Genomic DNA, 12,630 nt, shown 5'->3' on the forward strand with positions numbered 1-12,630 from the left:
CTCCATTGACTATTAATTTGTTTCCAAATGATGTGAGCTCCAAAATGTTTCACTTTGCCACTAACACAAATCAAACTTTAGGCCTGGTCTATCTATTTACCATGCATGAATGGGTTAGTGTAATGCAATTAAAATTATACCATTAAAATTATCCGAACAGTGAAAAAAAATTAAACTTCAAATGTATTTTCAAAGTACACTTGCTGCTGCTGCTAAGAACAATTAATTTCAGAAACTAATTCATTTATTGGATTAAGCCTTCGCTGTTCTTTAAACACTGAGATTTATTGGCCCTTTATTTCACCCTAATGGGACATGAGTTTGACAGAGCATATTTGGAAAGTGAATGTGTTTCGCACTTAGTTTCTGGGTTAACCAAGCATTTAAGTTTTAAACCCGCTGAGAAACATTGCTGATTAACAATATTAGTGATGTATATTCCCCAGCAGCTAAGATTCATTTGGGAGGTAATAACTTTCTTTAATACCAAAAGTTATTCGAAAAAACTTCTCTTGGAGTTGAAGTTATTTTCCATTTGTTGAAAGCGTGGGGGCTGTAAGTGGTCAGGTGTTTTGTCACTGTCAACGTGAACGCAATGTAATCCAGTCAGAAAAACTTAGATTTGGCCGATAAATCTCTCAGCTCAAACTGCTTTAGCATGATGTATGAACTAATTACTCTCTCTCTCTAAACACACAATGTTTATTAGCCACTTAGACGTTGATTTCACGTGTGATTAAATATGCGTGTGTGTCCCCCCCTCACTGTGGCTGTGTGTGGAGACGATCCGAACGTGTAATTTGAAGAGCCTACGTTTGAAGCCTTTGATCTGACGTGTTTTGCAGAGACTCCGGTTCATCATTCGGAGACGTGTCGCTGGTGCCCTGTGTATTGCATAAGGAACCACTGTTGAGCGATGGGCCGCGTCTGTTTGCTTATGGGAGAACGTGAAATTGTGTCATCTGCATAATTAGCGTCGCAGAACTTTTGCGCGCGGACACGAGGACGTACTGTGCGTGGTAAAAAAAAAAAAGATGATAATCAGAGGATGAAGAATAAGTACTCAGTTGTATTGTTTGAGTAAAAGTACAGATACAGGAGCAAAACGTTAGAGTGCCACATACAGAAATATTTCACTTTTGTCATTGCTTCTCGACTTTTCATGTATGTTTTTTTTTTTTTGGCTTAAAGTCAAGACTTGAACTCAAAACCTTAAGTTAGGATGTCTGTGTGAAAAAAATAAAACAAAAATAACCCGTCAAACGAAGCAAAAAGTACTTTTACCATTTTGTCCTTTTCCCAAATGAAGCGGATGATACTACTACCACCACTATTACCACTACTACTTCTACTACTTTTTTATAATAATAATAATATTCCTAATAATAATAGTCATAATAATAACATAATAATGTTGCGCGTGCGTGCAGAAGTCAAGCAGTTGCTGTTGTTTATTGAGAGGAGCAGGAGGAGGCGTGCGTCTTAATGCTTTTATGGCCCAGGCAGTTTCCCGCGTTGGTGTGAAAGTGATTGGTGGCAATAAATCAACCATAAGAGGTGTGTGTGTGTGTGTGTGTGTGTGTGTGTGTCTCTCTCTCTCCTCTTTCTCCTCTTAAACTTTGCAGTGTACTTCGTTTGTGCTGCACCTTCTGATTCCAAACGTTGTCGTAATCCACGCACACTTCTGTCTGAGTCTGGACCCTCTCTCTCTCTCTCTCTCTCTCTCTCTCTCTCTCTCTCTCTCTCTCTCTCTCTCTCTCTCTCTCTCTCTCTCTCTCTCTCTCTCTCTCTCTGTTTGTAGGTCGACGGCAGGAGAGCGCGCTCGTGCACGCGCGCCTCTGCTATTGACTATAGGCCGGTGATTACCATTCCGGTCGGATGGCACCAGCAAGCCTATGTAATTAATAACCCCATAATCCGGGTTAGGGTGGATGTCGAGGCAGAACACACACAGATCCAGGCCAGGACTTTGACAGAAACAAGGCGTATAGTTCTGTATGTGAAATTATAGTTATTATTATCCCTCCCAGACAATGATAACTATCTGCTTCAAAAGAAGATTAAAGGTTTAGACAAGTTGAGAGTTCCTGGAAGCCCGGATCGCATTATCCTAACTGTGAGTGAGATTGGGGAGATTTGGTGTCGCCCTCAATATTGCATTTAATACTTACGCCACGTCCTATAAGAGCCTGAAATAATGGGAAGTTGTTTTGCACACGATTAACAAAGCAGATGTTGACACAAAAGTGGGTTGCAAAGGAATTATCTTGTCTTCTACATAGTTTTAGTTATTGATTCTTGGAAATTCAATTTGAGTTTTGTCAAGATTAATCCGCATTATTGTGATTGTTTATTACAAGCAAAATTATCATTATTATTATTATTATTATTATTATTATTATTATATGGCAGTATTAGTATTATTACTAGTAATATTATTAAGTCTTACACTATCGTATGTAGTCGATATATTGAATAAACATCTCCATCACCTCATCGGAGTGAGATGGCTTCATTGTTTATTAGAACACTTATCACCGTAGCTCTTCTCACTTGAGTCTGTTTTTACATAATGTTCCAATCATTGGTGCTTTCTTTGATGCCAAATGGCGACGTGACGCAGCCCGTTTGATGTATTTAATTAGGAAAACCAAAATCATTTTCATGGCACTGTAAAGCCCACACCACCTCACAGCGGCGCAAAGACATGATAGTTACCACTCTGCACAACAGGACACGGCTTCAGACAACATTTAAAATTAAATTAAATTTGATACATAAAATAGATTTGGCTGGATAAAATAAAAGTCTTACATTATTAAGAAAAAATGCGCGCCACTTGTATTTACAAACTTCAAAACTTTTAAGGGGTTTACTGCTCTGATCGTGAATCCAAGCTAATCATTTTTCATACCAAAACATATAGGCCTAATTGTTTAACCAAAGAATAACATAAAATGAGATTTGAAATCTAATTCAAGTGAGCAGACGACCGCGCACTTCTTCTCCGAGCGGAGGGAGAGAAAGAGAGAGAGCGCGACCGAACGAGAGAAAAGGAGGAGGAGGAGGAGAGAGAGAGAGAGAGAGAGAGAGAGAGAGAGAGAGAGAGAGAGAGAGAGAGAGAGAGAGAGAGAGAGAGAGAGAGAGAGAGAGAGAGAGAGAGAGAGAGAGAGAGAGAGAGAGAGAGAGAGAGAGAGAGAGAGAGAGAGAGAGAGAGAGAGAGAGAGAGAGAGAGAGAGAGAGAGAGAGAGAGAGAGAGAGAGAGAGAGAGAGAGAGAGAGCTGTTTGGTGTGTGGCGTGTTAGAGGGGTGAGATTTGAGAAATGGGAGGGGCTTCTAAACGACTAGAAATGTCAATCTGAGCAAGGGAGTCCCAATAATCTAAAGCAATCTGTAAGGACCTGACCTTAGTCCATCCAGATCAATAGGGAAGTGAGGCTGGCAAGAAGAAGAGGAAGAAATAAGGGGCGCAACCGGATCGTTTACACTGGCCGCTCCAGAGGAAATATAGACTTGTCTCGCGCGCACCTTTTGTTGCCCACATGCGCTCACTTTAGGCGAACAGTGGATATCGAGGCAATTCTATTGCTTTGTGTGACCGCAGCAGACTTTACCTCTTCTACCGACAGCCATGTCCTTTCCTCAGCTGGGATACCAGTATATCCGGCCCATTTACCCGCCGGAGCGCCAAGGACTTCCGAGCAACGCCAGGAGCGGGACAGAGCTCAGTCCGTCTGGTGCGCTCTCAAACGTCCTCTCCAGCATGTACGGATCTCCCTTCGCAGCCGCGGCGCAGGGCTATGGAGCCTTTCTGCCCTACTCCAGCGATATATCTATCTTCAACCAGCTGGTAAGCTCTTCCATACTCCTCTTTTCTTACAGGCCCGCGCGAGAAAAGTTACTACAAGTCGCGCTCTTTGGTGAAAGTTTTTCCAGGTTCGAGCGTAAAACTTTCAAAGTGACAGAAAACTTTGGAACATATTCGTTCGTTTAGAAATTAATCTACGTGGTTAACTTAACTTTTTATCACTTTAAAGCGTAATTTATGTGCTGTGTAAAAGTTTTTATTTTATTTTCGTCACTCTCACAAGTGCGGAAAAGACTTGAAGTATGCTTTGAAATACGGTTTAAATTAAGTGTCCCAATTAAAACTTTGTAAAACTTGGATTTAATATTTGACATACTTGGTTGGTGTTTTTTATAAATGTTTGACGTTTGGTGTTAACGTTGTTGCTTTCTTTTGCAGGGTGCTCAGTATGAGCTAAAAGATAGTCCCGGGGTGCAGCACCCAGGGTTTGCCCACCATCACCCTGCCTTCTACCCCTATGGTCAATACCAGTTTGGGGACCCGTCCAGACCCAAGAACGCCACGAGGGAGAGCACTAGCACCCTAAAGGCCTGGCTCAGCGAGCACCGCAAGAACCCGTACCCCACTAAAGGAGAGAAGATCATGCTAGCCATCATCACCAAGATGACCCTCACACAAGTGTCCACCTGGTTCGCCAACGCCAGGAGGAGACTCAAGAAGGAGAACAAGATGACGTGGGCTCCCCGGAACCGTACTGACGAAGACGGTAATGTTTACTCTAGTGACCATGAAGGGGAAGAGGGGGACAAGAGGGAAGACGAAGAGGAGATTGACCTGGAGAACATTGACACAGAGAACATCGAAAATAAGGACGACTTGGATGACCAGGACGACCTACACTCTGAGCATAAACTGGACGGGAGAAGTGACTCTGAGATTTCTGATGGCTTTGAGGATTTACAAGGGCCTGAGCAGAGGTTTCTAAAAGCTATGGGCAAAGACAGTAAAGTCGTGGACCGAGAGCACTTCCACAGTCACCACCACCACCACCATCACCCCTCACTGGACATTAAAACGGCCCAGTCCAACCCGGAGCCGTTAAAACTTAACGCAGTGTCTGCAGGCTCCCCTCCCTCAGAGAATAACGCAGCTCCAGCTGCTCAGAAACCAAAGATCTGGTCTTTGGCAGAGACAGCCACGGCTCCTGACAATCCACGCAAATCCCCACCACAAATAAACGGAGCTAACTCCGCTGGACCCGCGGCGCAGACCATAATCGCCCCTCACAGACTCATTTCTTCTTGCCCCGTTGGGAAAATTCAAAACTGGACAAACCGAGCTTTCTCCGCGCATCAGCTGGCTTTACTGAACTCTAACCACTACCTGGGACTGGCAAACCAGGCCACAGGCCTGGCCCTGTACAGCAGCAGACAAACGGAGGATAAGAGCCATAGTCCAGAGACTCCTGTCACAGGTACTTGTCCCCGACACTGAGACGTGCATGTAGAACCAGCCCAAACAAAGACGCTACCCCACTGCTTGCCACTCATTATTTTAGAGCCCTTTTTGACTGACTATGGATTGTGTCTGTCTAGGCCACACAGAAGACCAGTATTACAGTGTTACTGCTTACAATGTGTGTGCGTGCGGTGTGCGTGAGTTCGAATGTCTGTCAAACCAATTCAGCGCTTTTTACGCATTGAAACAAAATCGGTGGAGCAGGACGCGGAGGCCCGCGTGCGTTCATTATGTGGTTCACATTTAGCAATGCAACTGTACAATTATCTACAACCCTGGAGTAATATGCTTTTAATTATTTGTATTTTTTTTTACATATTCATTTGTTGCCACTGTTTCTGATAGAGCTAGTGCCTTTATGGAGAGAGTTGTAAAGAAAATAAAAATAAAGTTAAAAATTAAAATACAAATCATTTTACGCAGTAGAAAAAAGACACTGGCGATGAATATGCTGGGAATTTGTTTTCTTTTAGAGCCATATTGTTTTATAATTTCTTGTTTATTTTCAAACGCCACATTTACCCGTTCTTTTTTTTTTGCTTTAATTTTTAAAAACATTTTTATTTTTCAAGGCCTGTGTTATTCGTTTGTGGTCATGCAAATGAGTTCGATGCATATTCGCAAAGCAAGTGTCTCTTTTGTATCTCTTTGTGTTGAAGCTCTTGATGCAGCTATTATTAGTACAATGTTTTCTTTAGATCTCATTTGATTCCAGGCCTGAAACAGCGCTGACTGTGGTTCTTTTCCCCTCCACTACCCCATGTGCCCACACGATCCGTCCTTTTCATTTAAATATGGAATGTAAAATAACTATAAACATCTCTGTATACTACATTGTAAGCATGTCCGTGTAAAACTGCTAATGTAATAATGTATGAGCTGTAGTCTGTGAGTTTCCCCTTTTCATTTTCTGTAAGTTCTGTGAGGATTTGATGTTCAAACGTTTTGTATATAAAGTTGAGAATATGTACATACTTGTGAACCAAATTGTACAAAGTCTATATTTTGGCTAATAAATGAACTGCTGCAACTTTAAGACGAAGTTGTTTTTCACAGGTGCTCTCTGAGGGTATTTGTCCTTTCAGATTTCTTTTCTTTTCTTTAGCCACACTGAACACATTTTAACACTTTTGTGGCTCAAAATTCAACAATAATTTCAAGTACATTTGAAAACACAAATATTTAGAACTAATTAATTGCTAAAACACGTGTTAATTACGCGATGGTTTATCCTCTTAGGCAGTAGTGTACGTTCGCTTCATAATTCTTAGAAAACATAGCGCGCAGTTTAAAGAGCATTGAGGTAATGAATGATTGCAGGGGATCATGGGGGCTCGGCCACAGCGGTTTGAGTTGATCCGGAAGATGGATTTTGGCTTTGTAGAAGTGCAACTCCCAGATCTCATCATGCGCAATTTGTACCGTCTTTTCCTCTCGCATACATCACACAGGAGCCTGTCCTCTGCTCCTCACTGCGCGCTGCGCTTTTACACTAATGTAGGCTATAATCTCCGCGTATTAATAAGCCGTCATTTATTTTGTTTCTCCCTCTGTGATGTTATCATATGCACGGGAGCTTATCACAGGAACTTAATGTAAACTCTGTGTTGGAGCTCCCTCTACAGTCACCGGGCGTTACTCGGTGGAAGCTCCACATTATCACCAGCACTGGGGCTTTCTTTACTCCTTATAACTATGGCTCCAATGGATCATGTCTTTGTTTAATTTACATACAAATATATTTTATATCGATGATATTTATGAAAATAAATGGAGATTACAGGCTGGTGGTTAAAACTGTCCACCAGCAAATCTGAATAATATCAACAGAATTGAGTCAATATAAAAGCGTGAATGGAAGAATCCGCACAAAAAGCATATGGTATTTGCAATAATTAAATATATGATATATTGCTATATAAAAAAACACAATTTGGAATTGTGCTGCGCTGCATGTAGGCCTAATTAAAACACACAGTTTAGAAAAATATTTCAAATGAATTTATAGAAGGAAAAAAAAAAGTCGAAATAGTAAAATCTTGCGATCACTTGCAAACATCCCATGGTCAGGATAATGAAACATACAGGCCTGTTATATATTTACTTTTTTGTAAACAAACCTAAAAGTACATCATGAAGTTGTATCCATCACTGTGATTGTTTTTAAGTTTAACAAAGGTCTGAAAACAAAATGTCGTCCCAAAATGTCGTCCTCTAAACGATGTTCTTGCAGAAACGCGCCCAGAACGCCTGTGTGGACTTGACTTGCAGCACGTCTGTTCCCTCTCTGGAGCTGGGATCGGCGCTTCTAAAACAAACGCAGCCGCGGGAACGCTCCGGAGCTGTTCGCTGCTCCTCTCACTGTGTTGCCTTCCTGTCTAATCAATTATCTGCCTTCAGAGCCTCATCTAACTGCGTCATGCATATTAATAAGCGCAATCAACCAGCTGCTTGATGTTAGACCAGTCTTTTCTTTGCACTCTCACCCTGTTATGTGTTGTTTTTATCATTCGTGGAGCGTAATGGCCTTAAATGACCAGGATTACGCAATTGCTAAAAGGAGTGAAAATGAACATGGACAGTTTACAGATAAAAACATCACAATTGTTATAAGAAAAAACATTGGTGTAAACTGACTGTAAAAATTGGTGCGTAAAAAGGACGCAAGGGACGCAATTTCCTCAAGCCCCATTTCCAGGATGTTTTCTTTGATGGGACAACACTAGCATAAAGAGGGCATGAGTTAGAGTATTAGAGTTACACCGAGGGGACGGTGGCCCTGGCGGTGTGTGCGTCACTGAGTGGAGCGGGTCTCGCCTCTGATCACTGCATGAAATTAGGGATTAAAATGGCTCGGCAGAAACAAAGTAATCACGCCTGCTTATGTCGCCTTACGTGTCCAACCTGCTCCCTGTTGCAAAGAGTAAATGGAATGCATTAGCTAACATTTCGCTCAGAGCGACACGCGCGCGCACGCGGGGCCGTTTCCAGCGCAGGGTGTGGCGCATGTCCTTTTCGCTTAAGTGCATTAGTTCTAACTAATGGGCAACAGGCAGCATCGAGGCGGGATCACAAATCTAAGTTTCAGAACGATCATCCAGGGATTCAGAGTCAATTCAAATGTATATATCCACAATGGTCATTTGCAATTCTAAAATTTAAAACATGAATAAATAACTTGTTTTTATTGCTGTTGTTTACATTAGATGAGAGAATATAATACAAAATTATTCCTAAATAAAAAGAAGTTGTCAGAAATCATCCCTGTCCAGTTCAAAGAATATTAATTCCCTGGATATATTTACACATGTAAAGGTAAAATGTTATCTTAAATTATATACTATAAAAACAAACACAATAATGTGTTGACACTGGTGTGTTTGTATATTATTGGATACTTACGGGTGGGTGATATTGATAACAATTATAATGGTAACCATAGTCAAACAATATTATGTCAATCCAACAGAAATGTATTTAAACAAATGTATGTCCGTCAAATTAATCACAAAAGTGCAGAAAAATCAACTTTAATCCTTGATTGAAAGTTTACAGCTAAACTTTTTTAACTTATATTTTTAATAACCAAATTTTGTTGCATGTTTAGCTAAACAACACTCACAATATGATCTAAATGTCTATATACTTCCCACCTCTATGGATGATACACTGACCTTTTTTCAGAATAGTAATTGGTCAATTTTTACATTTTTCACAATGGACAATTTATTTGTATTTATTTTACCAAACCATGTTATTTCAGAAAGTATGGTATTTCTGCTCTATTTCCCTTCCCAAGACCAGAGCCAAATGGAGCCATCAGAGAAGCAAAAAACGTGGAGTAAATAAACAGAAGAGCAGCCCATTGGTCAGTGGTGGCCTGTGAAAGAGTGGCCATGAAAAAGGGTCACTCGTGTTTTCACCTCATCCTGGGCCTTCTGTCAGAGCCACCTCCTCCTACTCCTTCTTCTCTTTTTTTCTCTCTCTCCCCTTTTTACCCCCAGCCTGGACATTGTACCCCCGTCCCTCCTCCCCTCGCACCGGGACAGGCAAATGTCACCTCTTTTGTGAATCTGGTCGCGGGCTCAGAAGTGGCCCACTGTCTTTGTGCGCTGGACTAATCCTTTTATGAGCCACTGTTGACCGCGCCCCTTCGTATCCCCTACACACACCCTATACGTGCACGCATGGGGCTGTTAGCGCGAGGATGGGCCGAGGAGATATGTGAACCGGTGTAATCGAACACCACACTGCCATATGCAAACTATAGCAACTAAAGAGGAAAATGTGTCTGTTTTGGTCAAAGATATGCAACTTCGTCCATGTTTTATAGACCATTCATTATTCAAGCTAAGTGCAGCATGTTAAAGAATAGCCAGAGTGCATAGGGGAGAGGAGAGTTGTTGGACAAAAGGCCCAGAAGGAGTGACATTCTTTGGGGTAGAAGCAGGAGAGAGGGAGAGCACTGATTTCATGGCTTTTGTTGATGGAGGATAGGGAGAGGAATTCTTTTAGTGGACACGCAAAGGCAACAAGTAGAGACGGGGGCGACGGGCTGACAGGCCAAAAGGAGCAGAGGCGTTGGTAGGTTGGGGTGTTTAGCTTTCTCTTTTTGCCGTTCACTCAGCTGAAAGATTGTCCCAGTATTGTTCCCTTAGAGCTCCGTCAGACAGAGCCGAGTTACAGGACAGTTATGGAAATGCAGGCACACAGCTCCCATTCAGGTTTTCCTTGGAAGAAAAAAACACAAGAAAAAAGCACTGCTACAATACCATTCTAATTTTAAAGATAACCATTTGTTCTCAAAATGTCCGGGATTGAGAGATCGGAGATAGTTTCAAAAAGCTGGAGTAACTGATTTTCACATGACATGGAAGTCGCTTTTTAAATCTGTTTAATTAGTCGCTAGCTCTCACAAAACTTTTGGCACACCCTTGACATCCATGCATTAATTTTAGGCGTGTGCACAGTTTTCCAACAGCTTTTGTCAGATGGTGACATGAAGCTGGGGGGGGGGGGGGGGACCACCCAATCGCAGCCAATCACAGCCAATCACAGCCCTGCTCTTTCCACCAGCTTGACAAGAAATACTTGATCACATGTAGCCAGTGTGTGACAGCCTCATTTTACTGCTTTTGCAATTTACTATTTGGGTGAAAATCCAAAATATACAACAAAATAGAACACAGGTGAACACAGCTTTACATTTATTACCATGTACAATTCCAAACTGGTGAAAATAAGATTGTCCATGAATTATTAGTTCATATGAATGTGTTTGATTGAGTTTTGCAGCTATGACTTGTACTTTCTTCACCAGTTGTGATACTTAACCGTGTGGTCCCTCCGGTCTCCACACCCTCCTTCTCGCCTTATGCACACGTCACTAACAGCGACCCAGCAAACCATCAGCACTCCGCTTGTGGCCCTTTGTACATTAGTCAGCGGTGTAGCACAGAATTTCGCCACCTCGCGTGAACTAATAAGACACATTTTCTCCGTCTTCTGAGAGGATCGCAGCAGAGTGATGGCTCGACATCAGCCGACACAGCGGAGGCCTTGTACAACACTGGTGCCTTTACACTCGGAGCATATCTGACAAATGCCAATACTGACTTTCACCCATCAACGTTAATGAGACGGACATATTTGGGACAGTTTCAATATTTGAACAGACTTCATACACGTCTATTCTTTTGCACTCCAGTCAAAGTCACATTCCTGATTACTATACGTTCTATATTTAAGTTGTTTGACACATAGGCTTAATTGCACAGGACGGATGTGAGTGTAGAATGGGGGTTAAGAAATAAAATTAAAACAATATCATCTATGCATTTTTATGACACATAGAAAACACATCCAAAACTCCAACACATTCAATTTGTAATCAAAATGTATCCAACAATCTTTTTATCCCATGGAGAATATTTCACTCACTAAACAAGAGTTATTTTATGTTCTTCTAATTGGCATTTTCACATGTTATTCTTTCTTTAATTATGAAATACATCACTTAGAAGCAACAGGCTCTTACATGTGTAAATGTGGCTCTATTGCTTTGTCCAACTCTACTTGTGAGGACTAGTGTGGAGAACTTAATAAATCCTTCCTCCTTGGAACACTGTCAAACAAGTCCTTTCTTACATGTCCCATGAATACATTAGCAGGCTGCCTGATTGATTAGAGATCCTCTCCAGAGGCTGAACCGATGAACCGACTCCCTCGGCGTGATTAATAGACTTTATTAACAGGCTCTTCTCCGTTTTAATAATGGTAATGTAAAGTTAGCTGTAGGCATGGACTGAGCAGTTGCACAATTATCACTGTCCCTCTCTCTCATCCACAGCCTCTTTAGCACCAGTGCACTTTCACAATGCCCAAGTGGTTAAATCCATCACCTTCCCTTCGGTAGCTACAGTTTCATATAGTGTTTTCACTTTTGTGCCAACATGAAACTCTATAAAAAGTCTAATGTCTTTAACTTATACTGAGCTCTCTCTTGGGTAATATGAGAGGCAAGATTGATTTAGTTTCCACTCGCAGTTTACAGCTAAATGAAATTGAATCAAGATCCATGACGCATCTTTAATAGGCCTGGGTATAAAAGTAATGGCAGCATGAGTTTGCACCTGATGCCTACACATGGAACCAAAATAAACAGCATCGCTTTCACTCATACTTTCCATATAAAGTCATCGTTCACAGGAACATATCAGGTTTGATACTTGGCGTTACACATGACCTCGTCACACTTGCACTTGTTTGCATCAGCAGGTGAGTCAGAAGATACTAAGGAAATTTCAATAATAATGATACATTTGATATATATATAGCTGTTTTATCACACTCAGAGACACAACGCAAACAGTAATTATATTATAGTGAGAAAAGAAAAGAAAAACAGAACAAACTTAATAAGACACACAAAAAAAAGAGTAGCTGAAAGAATAAACCAAAAATAAAAATGTCAGTCATACATATGTTCCTCTATATATTGGTCCAGTCCGTCTCAGTGTCTGGTAAGTTTGTCTGTTTTCAAGTTCAAAGTCAATTTTTCCATTATGTAATTGTCAGATTTTTCAGTCCAGTTCCTGAAAATCCCTGCTTTTATTGCTGCTGCCAAAACGACATTCCACAGCGATCCATCTATCATTTCCTTTGTTGGAGTTTAACATCCAACATACATTATATTAAAGTTAACTGGAATATCAGTGTTGAAGCTACATTTTTTAACATGAAGCATTTTAGTTGCTTGTTAGTAAAGTAAGCTTGTGAGCAATTTAAACAATAGCGCCAACATTT

The 12,630-nt window shown here is 41.2% G+C and overlaps 1 protein-coding gene across 1 annotated transcript; it reads left to right on the forward strand.

The window, feature by feature from the left end:
• Nucleotides 1-3,330: 3,330 nt before the first annotated feature.
• On the forward strand, nucleotides 3,331-6,361 carry irx3a (iroquois homeobox 3a). Its single transcript, XM_072465085.1, has 2 exons — nucleotides 3,331-3,849; nucleotides 4,246-6,361. The coding sequence occupies exons 1-2, from the start codon at nucleotides 3,631-3,633 to the stop codon at nucleotides 5,299-5,301; spliced, it is 1,275 nt and encodes a 424-aa protein (XP_072321186.1). The 5' UTR covers nucleotides 3,331-3,630; the 3' UTR covers nucleotides 5,302-6,361.
• Nucleotides 6,362-12,630: the final 6,269 nt, after the last annotated feature.

The sequence above is a fragment of the Eucyclogobius newberryi genome, unplaced genomic scaffold (genome assembly GCF_026437365.1).
Source record: "Eucyclogobius newberryi isolate DKJ021-1_F unplaced genomic scaffold, fEucNew1.0.hap1 SCAF_5, whole genome shotgun sequence".
NCBI classification, from domain to species: domain Eukaryota; kingdom Metazoa; phylum Chordata; class Actinopteri; order Gobiiformes; family Gobiidae; genus Eucyclogobius; species Eucyclogobius newberryi.

Coding starts and splice junctions, on each gene's coding strand:
- irx3a (XM_072465085.1), top strand. CDS start 3,631: ATGTCCTTTCCTCAGCTGGGATACCAGTATATCCGGCCCATTTACCCG. Junction 3,850..4,245: donor TATCTATCTTCAACCAGCTG/GTAAGCTCTTCC, acceptor TTTCTTTTGCAG/GGTGCTCAGTATGAGCTAAA.